The 17,966-nt window shown below is 43.9% G+C and overlaps 2 protein-coding genes across 2 annotated transcripts in view; both read right to left on the bottom strand.

Annotated features, from left to right (window-relative positions):
• Positions 1-17,966, bottom strand: part of LOC143518390 (uncharacterized) — a 113,976-nt gene that overhangs the window by 90,828 nt on the left and 5,182 nt on the right. The window contains exons 2-7 of the mRNA XM_077010851.1: positions 16,598-16,648; positions 12,015-12,332; positions 10,641-10,654; positions 4,176-4,209; positions 3,778-3,791; positions 1,919-1,979 (exon numbers count right to left, since the gene is read on the bottom strand). Of these exons, the coding sequence (XP_076866966.1) occupies positions 1,919-1,979; positions 3,778-3,791; positions 4,176-4,209; positions 10,641-10,654; positions 12,015-12,332; positions 16,598-16,616 (460 nt within the window). The 5' untranslated portion in view covers positions 16,617-16,648. The remainder of the gene's footprint in view (positions 1-1,918; positions 1,980-3,777; positions 3,792-4,175; positions 4,210-10,640; positions 10,655-12,014; positions 12,333-16,597; positions 16,649-17,966) is intronic.
• The window catches only part of LOC143518381 (uncharacterized), a 52,645-nt gene that overhangs the window by 10,747 nt on the left and 23,932 nt on the right, over positions 1-17,966 (bottom strand). The gene's annotated exons all lie outside the window — the stretch shown is intronic.

Raw genomic sequence — 17,966 nt, forward strand, 5'->3', positions numbered from 1 at the left:
TAACTAGGTTAGTTCAAACCACGATCAAACCCCAAACCTAGGTGGCAACCCTAACGCGAACTAATGCTGGTCTGCGCGCGAGTGCTGGTCCACGAACGAGTGTTGGCTCGGCAGCGAGCACTGGCTCGCGAGTCCCCTCCTGTGGCAACAGGAGGAGCGACTCTGCGGTCAGCCCTAACAGCAGTATCACAAAGTCTCATAATGGAAAGATAAGGCCATGTACAGAGTGAACAGCCAAGAAGAGGAGTAAGACTGTGTGGTGTAGAGAGATAAGACTGTGGTGTACAGGGCTAAGACTGTGGTGTAGAGGGGTAAAGGCTGTGTGGTATAAGGCTGAGGGGACAAAACTGTCAAATAAGGGCAACAATTGTAGACCATGTTTTACATCATGGTCTTACAATGGCTGAAGCTGGTCACTGGGTGCAGCTGAATATTAGAAGAACAACTGTGTTTTCAATTGTTCAAACATTTTATAGAGAAAATGTATGTAAATTCAGAAATGTGCTCTCTGCTGTAATGCACATTGACAAATTCTGACGTTATTCAATTTTTTGTTTTGAATTTTTGCATTTTTATACCATATAGCTTATAGAGGGGGGGGGGGGGGGGGCTGAGGTTCCATTTTCACACTTCAACAAGAGAAGGCTGTATGTGCCCATGTTGTTTTGAATGTGTAGAGTAAGTTCTTAATTTAGCAGTTTTTCCAGTCAGTTGTCTGTCTTTTCTGAATTGAAATCAAATTGCAGTGTAAACAATACAGTCAAACAATATTGCTGTACAATATTGATTCCAGTCCAATTTCTTGCTATCAGTCTCCCACATACAATAATGTGTAACTTTGTGTTTCGCCTAAGTTTGTATGTAACATGTATTTGATATACCACAGAATGTGCAGCTTTCTTGAAATCAAAAGCTTAGCTAGTTTCCATCAGAATATTCAGTCTACACTGACTGTGACTTACAGTTGCACTGACAACATGACTAAGTAGTTTGACTGCCTTGTTCATAGGCAATGGCACACAGACTAGATATTCTGATGGCACTGACAAATTGACTGACCTAAATATTTGAGGCAAATACAAAGAATTTTGAGTGAAGTATGTGCTTTTGCACGTATTTCATTGAGTTTTGCTGTTGGCACTATTTTGAGAAATGCACTTGTGATGCCAATGTAAACCATGATGTGAGAAATGTACCAAATCGACTGAGAAAAACTGTATCTATAAATCCTATAAGCACTCATAACCACACCATAACTACAGCTGGTAACTACAGTGGTTATAACAACAATATAAACTGCAGTGGTTTGAACCACAGTTTAAACTACATTAGTTATAACTACACTATTAACACTTGAAACTACCGTAGTCATTAAAACCCATATGAGTAATGTCACGTATGGCCTCGCCCCCTCCCTTAGCTGTCACTCCGTGTTCCCTTGTGTCTGCGTTCTTTGCCTGTTTGTCCCGCCCTGCTCGTTTGTCTCCGTGATTCCTCGTTTGTTACCACGCCCCCGTGTCATTGTTATCACCTGTTCCTTGTTTCAGTTCTATGTATATAAGTCCCGATATTCCCCAGTCTAGTTATCCGTGGTTTTGTCTATCTATTGGTTTGTGCTTTGTGCTTCCTGTCTCGTGAGTACTTCCCGTTTGCTGCCCAGTTGCCCTGTATATTCTGTTGCTTCAGTCGTTCTGCGTTTTCCCGTGTTTCAGTTCTTAGTGTCCAGTATGTCGCTCAGTGTTTCATGTTCTGACTCCCTTTCGGACTTGACCCATGCTTTCCTACTCGACCCTGATTTTGGTATTCCTTTCATTAAATCTCGCTCATCTCAGCAATTGTGTCCGTCCTCTCGCTCCGCTGCGCGAGCAGCGTTACAAGTAAAATCACATTGCACAAAAGTTCTTATTTTCCTCCTCACCAGTCAGCAGAGCAGATTCCTCCATTTTCATTCTCTCCTCTTCTCTCCATCTTCTGTCTCCCTGTGGAAGTGAATTAAAGAGAGTGAAGGGTCCATGATGTCATACTGTGTGTTATATGAAGGACCAGTGTGGATTTTTGAGAGCTGATATTATTAAGAGTGGAGACCCTGCTGACTGTAGCTGTTGTAAACTGATACAGTGAGTCCCCGCTTAACGACGGGGTTAGAGACTGAAAAGTCCGTATTTGTTTTCGTCGTTATGTGTAACCTCTTGATTTAGATACGCTTTGATTGTAAATAAAGTATAGAAAAAAACTAACAATGTTCTCATGTGTGTGTACAGCGTGAGAAAGAGCGATCCCGTTGCCGAGATGGGCTGCGGTGGAGGCTGCGCTACCTCAGCTTATCGTACACAACACTCCACTACACTCCACAACAACACTCCACAACAATACTCCACTGTGCTGCCACTGCTCCTCCGCGCACCGCTCGAAAAAAAAAAAAAAGGTCGGTAGTAACTCCTGTCCGTCATTAACTAGACGCATTGTTAAGCGGGGACTCACCGTACTGTGTTTGGTAGCACACAATCAGAATACAGTCAGCTGAGAAACACAGTAAAAGTCCAGACTGATCAGATTTACAGTGAGTGATATTAAACCTGAAATAAATCACACAGCTCTGTGGTAATGTGGGTGTAATAAACAGGTGTAAATAAACAGATTAAATCATCCTCCTGTGTGTTACTCTGGTTTGTACTGTGTGTGTGAGACTGTAGTTTCTGAGTGTAGGTCCATGACACTCTGGTGTGTGAGTTGAGCTGATTCCCTGATAAACTGAACCTCTAACAGAATAAAGGATTGATGGAGGCAGCCAGGGGTGGAGCTACTGCAGGGGCAGTGGGGGCAGTTGTGTCCAGACTGGGGGGTAAAGGGGCTCCTACTGTTACCCCATCATTCCTACTGCTGTACCTGTCATAATGGGCCTGTATGTACAATGGGAACAGCTTCACTGACACACCCAGACTGTGTGGTAGTCACAGGGTTGCCAACTCTCACGCACTGAGCGTGAGACACACGCATTTGACCGTTTTCACATGCTCTCACGCCACACTTCTGATATCTCATGCAGAAAAAAATCTAGTTTATTTACCTCTGATCCACATCTATGATTCAATGAGTTACTAGGTCGCTCTGGCGCCAACCACCGGCGATCGATAGATCCCCCCCGTCAACAATTTATCCTCACCACAACCCCCCCCCCCCTCAACAATTTACACTCGCCACCTCCTCCGGGTTTAAATTTCACTCAAAGCGATCTTCAAAAGTTGGCAACCCTGTAGTCATGGTAACTAAAAGCTTCTACCATCAGGGCAGAGGGACGTGAACCAAAACCCTTGTGGTCAGACAGCAGCTCATGATCTCCAGCAGCTGCAGTAGAGCTGAAGAGACATTAGTAAGATCAGAGAGAGAAAGGAGAGAGTTCAGGAGTGTGGCCCTGTTCACCAGTATCACCACAACACTCACCAACACCACCCAGATGAAAGAGGAAATGATGTCACATCCTGATCTATTTATACAACCTTCTGCATTTCATTCACTATAGAATGATGCTTCTGTACATTTACATTTTGAAGGAGGAGCCAGATGCAGATGCAGCAACACAAAATGTTTATTCAAATATGTAAAAAAATAGAGGGACTGTGTAAGAAGGACTGTTTAAGAAGATAGGAACACACACATACACACAAGAACACATACACACACCCTCACACACATACACACAAACACACCCTCACAGACATTAACACACACGCTAGATTACTCACACATCCCTCCCTCCCCCACCTGACTAGGGCTTACCTGATAGATGACGACTTTATCAATTTGAGGAGAACAGGTTAAAAGTAATAAAAAGAATTAAAGTATATAATTAGGGAAAGGCTCAGGTTGAATAACATGATATTTAACTCATAAACTAAACTTTTAACTCATAATTATAAAATCATAAAATCATTATCATAAATAAAAATGTCCTTCATGGACCAGTATACAAATTACAGTGCTCTCTACATTAAACAATAACACCAAAGAACATTACAGAATGTCACAGAACACCACAAAACACCACAGAACACAACAGAATGTCACAGAACATCAGAGAACCTCACAGAACACTACAGAACACCACAAAACATGACAGAACATCACAGAACACCACAGTCCTGCATTGACCCCAGTCCTGCTTCTCTCATACTCACCAATCCGTCTGCTCTCCTGTGCTTCCCGGTCCCACTGTAGAAGTGAATAACAGTGTGAGATTTTTGTAAGATGTATAACAGTCTCATATGGTGTTATGCATGGTACCATGGTAACATTATTGCTATTACATGGTTTTTATTACAGTTTTTTACGACTACTAACATGCGTTTCCCAATACTTGAGATACATTTTCAAAACTCTAAACACAGCAACACATTTACCTCATACAAATAGCCAAATAGTTTATAACCTGTTCAAAATTGCATTTTTTTAACTAAAAACCAACTCTGCACTTCACAACGCAAACAGTTTTCTCTTTATACACCAACTTTGTTAAAACACAGCAAACCTTGTTCAGTATCCAATCATTCTTGAGATGAACATAGTCAATCACTGCACAACTACTGTCAAAACACTAACATTTGATGGCAATACAGAAACATGAATTTGTAACGTAGCTCGTGCTACGGAGCGAGGGGGCGGACACAAATGCTGAGAAGAGCGAGATTTATTAAAGGGCATTCCATCATCGGAGTCCGAGAAACAGTCCGGGGTCATTACGGGAGGGCAGTCGGAATAACAAAGGTACACGGGCATATCCAGACAGGGAACCAAACACGACAGGGAAACACAGAACAGGCAGAAGAATACGGAAAACACAGCAAACTCACGGGCACATTCCAAACAGAGAACAGGCATGAACAAAACCATCGATACAGACATGGGTGAAACAAGGACTGATATACAAGGAACAAAACAAGACACAGCTGACAGGGATCAAGACACGGGCGTGGTGAACAGACTGAGACCGGGGCAACAAACAAGCAAGGCGGGGTTAGGAGCACGGAATAACAGAAAACACGAGGAACAGACATTGGAGTGACAGCGGGGTGAGGGGGGCGTAGCCCTACGTGACAGTACCCCCCCTCAAAGCGTGCCACTCCGGGAGACGCAAGGGCAGACAGGACAGGAACCAGACTAGGACAGGACAGGGAACCACGGAACACGGCGAGGGACAGGGACAGCTGACACAGGACAGGACATCATAGGACAGACTGGAGGGACAGGACTAGACAAAACAGGACGAGGGACCTGGGGCATAGCAGGGACCGGAGACAGGGAGACTGGCCAAGAGCTGGGTTGGGACAAGGCGTGACAGGGGACACATGGAGACCGGACAGGACAAGGGCGAGGCACAGGAGCAGGGCTGGACAGGACAGGACCAGGAGCAGACATGGGAGTGGGGCTAGGGGACAGGGCAGAGGAAAACACGGAGGCAAAGACACCATGAACAACAGAGACAGGCACAGGCACAAAGCGGGTCACTACTTGGGGAACAGACATGGGGACAGAGACAGAGAGGACACCACTGGAAACAGACACAGGAACAGGAAGACGGACTCGAACAGACACAACCACAGGGACAGGAACCAAAACAAATCCAGGGACGGAGCATGGGAGCAAGGGGAACATGGGCAACGAAATAGGTGTACAGGGCAGAGCAGGGGGCACATAAAGTCCATGCCCAATAGAGGGCAGCACAGTCTCTGGGGTAACAGGCGCGGCCATCTGGCGGGCAGCGGGAACAGGCAGGGTCCGCTGGCGGGCAGCGGGAACGGGAACAGGTGGCGACCCATCCTGGGTCGCGGGGACAGGAACCGGCACGGAACCACCGGGCTGACGTTCTCGGGGGGCGGAACCACCGGGCTGACGTCCTCGGGGGGCGGAACCACCGGGCTGACGTCCTCGGGGGGCGGAACCACCGGGCTGACGTCCTCGGGGGGCGGAGTCGGCCACTCTCGCAGCGAGTGTCCACTACTCCCCCCCCAAAAAATTCCTCGGCGTCTCTAGGGAAGAGGCTGACAGGATCAGAGGAGGGAGGAGCTCCTTAGGGAAGGCGACTTCTTCAGGCGCTGTGGCGGCGGGGCTCTGAATCGGGGGCGTGGTCTTCCTCCTTCCCCGGTCTGGTCTGTGCCTGGAAGAACATACAGACACAACTGCTTCTCGGTGGCTTTCATTGTGACTCCGCCTCGTCTGAGGTATCGGGAGCTCACAATGGCTTTTGAAAGCCAACCGAGAGCCAAGCCAACGCTCGTCTACATATTCATTCCACCTGCCCGAATCTCGCGCTACAGGTTGCTCCTCCCTGTAGCGTGTATCGAGTCGGGCAGACACATAGCGCTTATCAGGGAGCTCGTCGCTAAAGCTAGAAACTGAAAGTGATTTCGCTTTGTTTTTACAGCGACGATACTCCCCTGTACCCACAGAAAGGGGAATTCCTGTCTCTGGTTCGTTCACGCTGTAATACCGGAGAGTAGAACCGAATTGAACCAGCCAACATCTCATTACAGCGATTGAACTTACCAGAGTCTCGCTCTCTCGCTGTGTCCTTGTTTGATCGATGGTTATGTAACATAGCTCGTGCTACGGAGCGAGGAGGCGGACACAAATGCTGAGAAGAGCGAGATTTATTAAAGGGCATTCCATCATCGGAGTCCGAGAAACAGTCCAGGGTCATTACGGGAGGGCAGTCGGAATAACAAAGGTACACGGGCATATCCAGACAGGGAACCAAACACGACAGGGAAACACAGAACAGGCAGAAGAATACGGAAAACACAGCAAACTCACAGGCACGTTCCAAACAGAGAACAGGCATGAACAAAACCATCGATACAGACATGGGTGAAACAAGGACTGATATACAAGGAACATAACAAGACACAGCTGACAGGGATCAAGACATGGGCGTGGTGAACAGACTAAGACCGCAACAAACAAGCAAGGCGGGGTTAGGAGCACGGAATAACAGAAAACACGAGGAACAGACATTGGAGTAACAGCGGTGAGAGGGGGGCGTAGCCCTACGTGACAGAATTACATGTAATATTTTACTGAAACATTTTACAGAAACATCTTAGTCAGTTTTACTGTAATCTGCTTCATTTGGACATTTTTTTTATCTGTGCATTTTTGGCAACATACTGTTGTAAGTACCATGCTAAAACAGCAGGTGGCAGTACCACTGGCAACACATTGAACAAGCTTGCTTTGACAGAAGAAAGGGTGTGTCTAAAGCAGAGACCGTGGGTGCATCTCAATTCATGGGCTGCAGCCCACGAAGTGCGTATTTGTAGGCCTGTTACGTCACTGCGCCGCGCCGAAGGCTGTCCCAATTCGTGGACTCCTTCTTATGCGGCCGACGAATGTAGCCTTGAAAACCCCGAAAACAAAGGATGCATCTGAGTATTCTTCGCGTCCCACAATATCCCAGGATTCATTGCTCTATGAACAATAAACAGGCAACATGGCGGAGTCTAGTGTACGGGCCGAAGAATTCGTTTTTAAATGTAGATATTTTTTTTAATAAAACAAATCAGAATAATCTACAAAAAAACCACCAACACACACATCCATATATCATTGTATCTTTGTATTCTGAAAGATATTCTTATCTTTGTATTCTGAATTTTTTCACATTAGTAACATTAAAATGTCCTGCGTCGACGGATAATGCCTAGTTCTTCAGTAAAAATAAACAATAAAAACAGAAAGAAAGCGGTTTCTAGCTCCATTTTGTCGGACAGCTCGCTAACACGTATGTAACGTATGTAACACGTATGTAATGGGGCAGACTTTTCAGCTGAAATGCCAGGATCCACTGCAACCAGGAGGGACATTTGATCATGGGGCCGATGATCATACACCTTCCAGCTCCAGACTGAAAAAAGTTCCTTAGTGGGGTTGAGGAAAGGCGAGATGGGCGGGAGGAAAAGGAACATCACTCTTGGATGGTCTGTAACCCAGTTCGTGATGACATGAGAATGACAGAATGCTACATTATCCCATCATAAATGTCCTCGTGTTTCCTCCCACCTGTTCCTTTTCTACATCTGGAACCAGTTGTTGGTAGAGTTCATTCAAAAACAAAAGAAGGAGGTCACTGTTAGGGACCAATCTGGCTTTTGTGAAGGACCAAACCAGCACTTGAGATTGCAGAACAAATTGTTATATTTGCTCCTCTCTGACCGGGTACATTACTGTACTTCATTTTATTTCATTGATCTATATGTGCAAAAAATGCATTTAAAAAATTTAAGGGTTTGAACCTTAGGTTTTCATTTTTGACATGCTGTGTGCAAGCATTTGTAAATAAGACAAAAATGGTCCAGAATTTTGTTATTGGATTTATAGTTTGTTAATCAAACAAATTGGGCTATGGGAGTTGACCACAAGTACTGGGGACCTTAAATTAAATTTATATCAAATTGGGTTAATTTGACACCATCTAAACTTCCGCCATTTCGTAGGTAATTTTATGAGACTGATTACTAAATAGTAATAGTGTGGATTGATTTGCCACAAACTTCCCATAGTTGTTTAGCAATCCCAAAAATGACCTTAACTCACGTTCTGTGGCGCTGGTGTGTTTACTATGGCTTTCATTTTGTTACCCGTTGGATGAAGACCTTTTGTGTCAATTTTGTACCCTAGGTACTCCACTGAGTCTTGTTTGTTTACTCTTTATTCCGTGCTTTTCCAGTCTGTCCATCACTTCATCTAGTATTTCCAGGAGTTTTTCTTTGGTAGGTGCTGACACTAGAATATCATCTAAGAAGCACACAACCTTCTCCATGCCATGCAGTATCTGGTCCATTGTGTGTTGAAACACAGTGGGAGTCGTGGAAACTCCATAAGCCAGACGATGGTACCTAAACAGGCCCTTGTGAGTGCTGATAGTCAGATACTGCTCCGACTCAGGATCAAGTGTTAGCTGTTGGTAGTCAAAGGACAAGTGTAGTTTACTAAAAACTAGCCAGTGTAGTGAATAGATCTTCTACATTAGGGTGGGGATACTCCTCTGGAAGTATGCATCTATTCACCGTCACTTTGTAATCTTCGCACAATCTCACTTCTTTATCTCGTTTTGGTACGACTACCAAGGGTGCTGCCCATTCACTCCTTTTTACAGGTGAGATAATTCTGTTTTTCTGTAGTCGTTCAAGCTCTTTATCAACTGCTTCCCTTAAAGCATACAGGACAGGACACTTTACGTTTCAAAGGGCAATTCTGCAGTTGTCCTGCATATAGCAATTCTGGTGACACAGAAGCTCCTATATCCACTTGCATGTTCACTGGTATCCCAGACAAATCCACCTTCACAAAAATACCATCCGTACTACCTTGTGCAGTGTAGACTGTGAACAAGTCCAGTCGTACATCATCACAATCAGCAGAGTGATCCTGTGTTCTTGTGTCTGTGACCATGTGTTTTGTCCCTTTTTTGTTTGCATTTACACATTCTTTTTAAGTGTCCCATTTTTCCGCATTTGTGACAGGTTTCAGAGCAGTAGTAACAGTCATTTGGCTGATGATTGTCTTTGCCACATCGACAGCAATGCTGTTTCCTCTCAGTACATTGTCCACCTCTTGAAACATCCTGTTGAGTTTCCATGAACTTTTACCTTTTTTGTATGGTCGCTTTTCATTTTCAGTGTTGGAGACTTTGTGTACTGTTTCCTTTGGCTTTTCCAATTCCAATGCCAGAGCAATGTCACAAGCTTTTTTGAAAGTTAAGTCTTTTTCTGACAACAGTCTCTTGTGATACTTTTCCCCTGAGAGACCACAGACAAACTGATCGCTCAGTGCATCACTCAGAAACGGTCTGAACTCACAGGTGCTTGGTAATTTCTTCAATGCAAGCATGTAATCAGAATCAGGTTCGCTGTGCTGGCTTTTCCTTTGTTTATTTGCCGCGAAAACACGTACACCGGCATAGTTTTACTAATGAAAGTTTGAAAACGCATTTCAGTGTTGTGGATTCTTCTACTTAGTACCTTCGTCGCCACTGTAATATCACCATAATCACTGTAGAAGACAGCCTCAACCAATAGATAATGTACTACTCTGAACAACTTCAAACGTATCCTGGGTCCTTTTACACATGACATCAGAAAATTATGGTAGTGAACAGTGATATCACTCCCATCAGAAAACTGTTTTGTTTGGAGTGTGCGACTGAGAGTGTATTAGTGTGTGTTTGTGTATGATTTGTGTTACTTTTTCAGCAGAGAAGCGTGACATGTACTAGACTGTGTGAGACTCCAGTAATGATGATTCACTGATGACACAAGTCATCAGTAACACATTATCCATTAAATTAACACATTTTCCATTCAAAAAACACATTATCCATTCAAATAACACATTACCCATTCAAATAACACATTATTCAGTCTAACACTGACATTGCTTCCAGCAACAATCTCTACAGATTTAGACTATTGTGTGCTCTGGTTGCCATGGTAAACTACACTGTTTCAGCAATGCAAAAGTGTACAGGTGCATTATGGGAGAGAAGCTGACAGATGGAAGTCAAAAGCCCGTCAGTAAGATTATCAGAATAATTGGATTAAACATTTACATATGTAATAAGTATTTGAATAAAATGTTTGTTTCCTTACCAAAGTTAAAGAATCTGTGTAAAACAAGAGAAGGAGACACAATGTTAGATGAAACAGCACAATAAATACTTTAACACAACTTCTCCCCCTCTTCCTCTCTTCCTGATCTCCATACTGACTCTACTCATGTGGGCTGTAATGTTTCATCCTTCACTGCTACACTGTCACCCTCTGCTTTCAGCTCCATGAAGATGTTCAGTTACACAATTAAACACCTACAGCATCCTAAACACATAGAAGTGGTTATATTCTAAATTCATGTATTACATATACAATCTTCATACTTATTAACCAGTATTATGGTCCTCTATTAATAATGTAACAGATAAAGCAACACACAGTTACAAAACAGCTGTTCTCAAAGTCGACTGCACATGAGTGTACCCAGATTAACAGCTCTATGGGTTCAGCAGTTCTATAAATCTGTTATCAGAACTGCTCCTGGTATCTTAGATTAGTCTAGATTAGTTTAGATTTTGGCCGGTCATAGATGCCCAGTGCATGAATCCTCAATTAGGGCTGCATTAGGTACACAGTGTGTCTGCAACTGCTTTACAAGTCAAACATTTGATTAGGGAAGCACCAGAAGCTCCACCCCTTTCTCCATTATAAGTGAGCTGTTATAAACCAGTTTAAGTCCTGGCGTTCACACCTGCTCTCTGTTTAACTCCAGTATGGTGTGGAGAAGGAGGCCCACTGGATTCTCCTCTTCATGATGTCCAGCAGTGTGATGGAAGAGTGGAGATGGGCCTCCACACCAAGTCATTTTAAACTACTGTGCAGCAACTGTGGAAAAGGAGCTGCAGTCCTGGTTTCTCTTTCTGTTGGAGATCTGCTGCTATTGTGGATCTCCAGAAACATTCAGCTCTTCAGTCTCCATTAATGTCTGAGGTCATCAAAAGTCTTTTCATCAGTCCACATCTGCTTTGTATGCAGCTGTGTGTAAAGACTCTGGGAGCTGAAGCTGATTCAGAGAGTCTCGGCTTCACAATCACCTCACCTGAAGTGGATTCTTCTACCACACTGTTTACATGGAAATGTTTAGAATAGTCTCATACCAGTTTTATGTAAATGTTTATAATAGTGTCACACCAGTTTGATTTCAGTCAGTGTGTCTTAGGTCTTTTTCAGAATGTGTAGTAAAATGTAAAACATTTATGTTGTTCTGCTCATAGTTTACATCCAGCTGTGTTGTGCTGGGTCATAGTTCACATCCAGCTGTGTTGTGCTGGGTCATAGTTCACATCCAGCTGTGTTGTGCTGGGTCATAATTCACATCCAGCTGTGTGTGCTGGGTCACTGAACCTCATTTATTCTGAGATGAGACTGATGGTGATGTAGAGATTATGTAGAGTGGAGCTCTGGAATACTCACCTACGTCTACTGTGAGCTCCTGTGTTGTGTCTCCACTGGTCACCTGACACAGGTAATATCCTATGTCTGGCTCTCTGCAGTCTCTCAGCTGTAAGGAGACGTTTCCTCTCTGCAGCTCCTCTGTGAACAGACTCACTCTGTCCTCGTAGCCCCTCCCCTCTATCACCTGTCCGTTCTTGTAGAGACAAACACAGTCTGTCTCCTTAAACCACCTGATCTCCATGGCAACAGCACTGGTTTCAGGAGACAGGTGACAGGAGAGAGTGACAGCATAGCCATACTGATACTCTTTACGGTGGCAAATTAGTTTAAACTCATCTGTTGGAAAACAAACACACACAAATGATTTTGATCTCCTGTGTTTCCTGATTAAGCTTACTACACTGATTCTGTGATTTCTCTCTGAGTTTAAATTCATGTTGGATACAACACTCCCTCACACACATAATAAACACAGAAAGTATTTGATACTGTAACCTCCCAGTACATTACAGTTTTTCTCAGTCAATTTGGTACATTTCTCAAATCATGGTTTACATTGGCATCAAGTGTATTTCTCAAAACTGTGACAGTGAGTGCGGTGTGAAGGACGAGACACGAGTCCTATGTGGCAGCAGACGTCACTTTTAATAACATTAATATAGATAAAAAAACAAACATACACGGAAATGTGTAGACTCAGACAACGACAAGCACAGGACACTGCGTGAACGCACATTAAATAGACAAACCACATAAACCCCACGTGATGGACGAGATGAGCCACAGGTGAGACGAATCAGCACAAGACGTAACCGCACCCACGGAGATCCGCTGACACAGACAAGCAGACGCAGACAACGTAAACACACGCCCAAACGGAGGGGTCGGGGACCTCAACATGACAAAAACAGTTAGTGCAAACAGAAAACTCAATGAAATTCCTGCAAAAGCATATACTTCACTCAAAATTCTGTTTTTGCCTCAAAAGCAAATATTTAGGTCAATCAATTTATCAGTGCCATCAGAATATCTATTCTGTGTGCCATCGCACACTGGACTGGAATCAAATTTGTACAGCAATATTGTTTGACTGTATTGTTCGCACTGCAATTTGTTGACAAAACAAATTTGATTGAAATTCAGAAAAGACAGAGAGGTGACTGGAAAAACTGCAAAATTAGAAACTTACTCATTACTTACACATTCAAAACAACCTGAGCACATACAGCCTCCTCTTGCTGAGGTGTGAAAACAGAACCTCCGTATGCTAGTACGGCACGCGGCCTCGTTCAATGTAATACCGCCGTTTGGCAGAGCAAGCACAACGTGAGAGTGCACTATAATAAAACACAATGAAAGCAGAATAGCAGAACAGAACAGCGGAACAGCGTTACAGCAGAACAGAGTTACAGCGGAACAGTGTTACAGCAGAACAGAGTTACAGCGGAACAGTGTTACAGCAGAACAGAACAGCGGAACAGTGTTACAGCAGAACAGAGTTACAGCAGAACAGAGTTACAGCAGAACAGAACAGCGGAACAGTGTTACAGCAGAACAGAGTTACAGCAGAACAGAGTTACAGCAGAACAGAACAGCAGCCGGAGCAAAGCCCGACACGGCGAAACTGATGGTAGGCCCGGTAAAGAGGATGAAGCACCCGGCAGCCCCAAAGTCCAGTATTATTATACACCAGCCAGAATACCCTGTCTGAGGCAACAATCATGAATGTGGATCCAAACCCGCAGACAGTGAACTAGGTAAACCACTGCAAGGATTAAAAGTGTGTGACCGCAATTAAAACCCAGAGGAGCCACTGCAGAATGCTGATCACCGGGTAAAACTCCCTGAACACAATATGAAAAGGACCTCAGGAGAACGTAGGCAAAACAAGGATCCCAAACGTGGCCTCAACCGAGATCGCTTGCAGGCGAACAGCAGCCAAACAAATGCTGATGGCCGGGCAGAACAGCGTAGGACAGCCAGAACGTGCATCTGACAGTGTCGGCGCCCTGAATTTAAAGCCCATCACTAACGTGGGACGACAAAACAGCGTGATGACGTCAACAACAACGCAGTGTGATTGCAGCACATGTAGAGGTGCCGAAGCACCACTACACATCCACCCGCTTGCGGTTTTCCTGCATATTACCTAACCAGCAGCTATTTGATCACTGGTGAAAATGGTCCATTATGGTTCTCCTTCCCGGTGCTACCTAGCCGGGATGGTGCTTCTCTTTCGACAGAGCCACTCTGAGGCTTGCTTATCAAGGTACTGGCAGTTAACCCTATTGTGTGAGCCTCGAGATTCGTGGGGTTTTTCCTCTTGAAAACTACTCCATATATTTTATCACCTGTTTCCACTACAAGACATGTAGTCTTTCTCGTAGTCATATAAAAAAATCCCATACAGAACTCGCCATTTTCTCCCAACTTTTGTTGTCGTAATTTTGCAGGGTAGCATGGCGAGCAGGAGCACTAAACAAGAAATGACATGACGGACCATGAGGTGCCGTACGCTTCTGCCAGCTAATATAAAACTAGTGAAAAAAATTGATTTCATATCAGTCCATAAGACATATATAAATTGACAAACACGAATCCTATCTATAATTTCAGAACATTTTAGTAAATTTTCTAAACTAAACTATAGTTACAGTTAGCTATTGTTTTTTTCTTTTAATTACCATTATTATTTATTTCAGTTAACGAAAATGTTTTTTCAATATCAGTTTTTATTAACAATTATAACCTGGCTTCCCAGTCCCGTGTTGTCTGCCCTAGCCCCGCCTTGTTTTCCCGTTTCCTTGGTTTCCTTTCTGTCCGTCACACCCTTGTCCTCAGTGTTTCCTGCGTCTCGTTTCACTTCCCTGTTTAGTGTATTTAATCCCTTCTGTTTTATCCCTCGTTGACGGTCATTGTGTTGCGAGTACTCCCTTGCCTTGCCTCGCCTCGCCCTGCTCTGTCTTATCTCTATCATATTCTAGTTTATGTTCTCGTCCATGCTCCGTATCTGTTTCAGTTTTTCTTGCTCTGTCTCTGTGTCGGTTCGTTATCTCTTCTCGTTTCCCCTTCTACCCGGTCTAGTTTGTTCATTCCTGTAGTTCTCCCTACGCCTCTATTTTCCTCTCAGTTAAGGAAATAACGGTTCCTTAGTTATTACGTTAGTATCTGGGTTTTTGTCTGTCATTTACGGTTCTATGTGTATGTCTCCTTTTTTCCAGTCCTGATGTTTAGTTCTGTGTGTTGTGCTTTCGGTTTCGTGTCTTTCATTTTGTGTTCCCTGTCTACTGACTCATATGAAAATAACGAACAGGCTTTAATAATATCACGAGAAACACACAAGACAATATGAGCAGTAATATGGACACAAAGCAGTACGAAACCTTTCACAAACACGTAACGTTACAATAGACCACTACTCTAAACATAACGAAGGACAAGGTAAACCTACAAGAACTGAACAAATACGGAGGGAAGGGTAAATCGTACAACAAGAACAACACATGAATACAGGCATCAGAACACGAAAGAAATCCATACAAAGGAGCAGGCTACTAAACACTGTAAGGGGATTGAATGTAAAGGCTAACCAAAACTACATGAGCACAAGGAGAATACACAAGGGAGCAGGCTACGATGAACAGCGAGGGAAACAGAAAATAAGAGCCAAGCAATGTTACGTGAACACAAAATATATTAACACAATAAGCGCGGGGAAGGGAATACAGTGAACACACTAACAACAGACAACAAGAAAGCCCAGAGGCAAAAGACACGGAGAGAGTAGAGCTCAAGGAAGACACGAAACACTAACACCCAGGACAATGACCGACAGGGAACAAAGGATACGACGGGGAATATAGACGTGGAAACACTAAGGAATAACACAAAACAGGTGAGTAGAGTACAACAGGGGCGTGACAGACAAAAGGGAAACCTAGGAAACGGGAAAACAAGGTGGGGCTAGGGTAGACAAACGCGGGACTGGCGAGGAGGGCGGAGCTGGACGTAACAATGACTTACATGTAAAACATGGTCCACAATTGTTGCCCTTATTTCACCGTTTTGTCCCCTCAGCATTACACCACACAGTCTTACGCCTCTTCTTGGATGTTCACCCTGTACATGGCCTCATGTTTCCATTATGAGACTTTGTGATATTGCAATGTTTAGCATCCATACATGTTTGCCTATTACAGTAAAGGTTCATGAGACGCACCTCTGACCTATGGTTGCGACCATTGGTTGATCTAAACCTTCACAAATTCCCTTTCTTACTGTAACTGAATGTTCACCTGCGAATAATTTAATCAAGTTAGGGTAAAATTACCAAAATGTAACAACAAAAAAAAAAAAGTTAAATGATGCCTTAGAGATTATGACAATATGTTCAGCACTTTTGCATGTAATGACCTAGGCGATGAACTAAAGACTAAATGTTTTGGAGGGTAAGACAATTCAACAGACAATGAGATGTGGAGATTGAATGAACAGTTTTGAGAATTTCAATTCTGATCTGAGAAATGAACCAAATCGACTGAGACAAACTATAATGTAAGTGAAATGATGTTCTGGACTGATGAACTCTGGAAGTGACTTACTGATACTCGCAGATGCCATCTTGATCTCCTACAGGTTCAAACTCATAAAATCTGAGAGAGAGAGAGAGAGAGAGAGAGAGAGAGAGAGAGATAGTAAGTGTAGGAGTGGTCGGATGTGTTCCTGTGGGGGATGCAGGATCTGGTGTTCTTCCATAAAACAATTGTTATATTGTATAACCTGCACTGATCTATTTGAGAAGTGAGTTCTTTTAAATTCTTACTAAGTATAATTTGGAGTCAGATATTTTTTAAGTTTTATGCACGTCAATCCTTCTTCTGCACCTGTTTTCTGTCCTTGGTTGTAGGCAAGCAGGCAGGTTAGTTAACTCTCATAACTAAAACCCGTACATTGGTATTTTCTGTACTAAGGTGGATTGTTTAATCGTGTTTGTCTTGTTGGTGACTAGCGACTAGCAGGTCACTCAGACGCCATAATGAAAATCCAGTTGGTGGATCAAAATAAGAGAGTACGGCCGCCGATACTAAGACAGGATAGTCTAGTATCTTAAAATCTCAGTTGCAATGAGGCTGGCTGAGCGCTCATGGTGACGACCATTACTAGCGTAAGGGAATAACTACATGAGGGTCATTATTTGCTCAGGGAAAATCGTACCGGTACGTGGCGAAGTAGGCACCCAACATAGTAGTCCGTGGCGAGTGCAGCACAAGAACAGCCAAAAATGTAATCCTAAATTATACAAGGTCTCTTGGTAAGAACAGTAAAAATGGGGAACAGAAACATGAAACAAAATAAGGGGAAGCCTGAGGGTAATGCAATGAAATACACACCACCCAATGTTAATTTTATGATAACAAATTAAGGCTCAGAAAGTGTTGAACAATTTTCAAAATGGGTTTCAAATTTTGGTTTTCCAGCCAAGGGGTCATTTAGCATAGAGCAATTAAGAATGCTAAGGGAGAGACTGGCTGAAGGGGAGAAACAAGTAGACAGGAAAGGTAGATGCAGGTTTTGGGCTAACTGGAAGGCAGTTGGAATGTGGCAGGAAGAAGCAGGTAAGAGAATCAGGCAGGCAGGTCCGTCTCAACCATCTCAGTGCTTGAAGTTGCAGGCTAATCTCGACCTGGACGCTGCCCATGAGACCCCGAGCCAATCCAACACCGCAGAGACAACCGTCATCAACACCACAAGAAGAGCAGCGGGACCAGAAATCGTCAACCCAGAAAACTGACACACAAGCTGAAGAGGGGATGCGCAGGTGGCGCCATCATCCTCATCAGCACCAACCCAGCTGCTGGTGCTACCATCATCATCATCAGCACCAGATCAGATGGCAGCCGCAAGATTCCACCTCCCCGACTTTCAAGTTTCCTCCGCCTCCAGATCAGGAAACAGCAGCGGGAGGTCGAG

This window comes from Brachyhypopomus gauderio, chromosome 7 (genome assembly GCF_052324685.1).
Source record: "Brachyhypopomus gauderio isolate BG-103 chromosome 7, BGAUD_0.2, whole genome shotgun sequence".
In the NCBI taxonomy this organism is placed as follows: domain Eukaryota; kingdom Metazoa; phylum Chordata; class Actinopteri; order Gymnotiformes; family Hypopomidae; genus Brachyhypopomus; species Brachyhypopomus gauderio.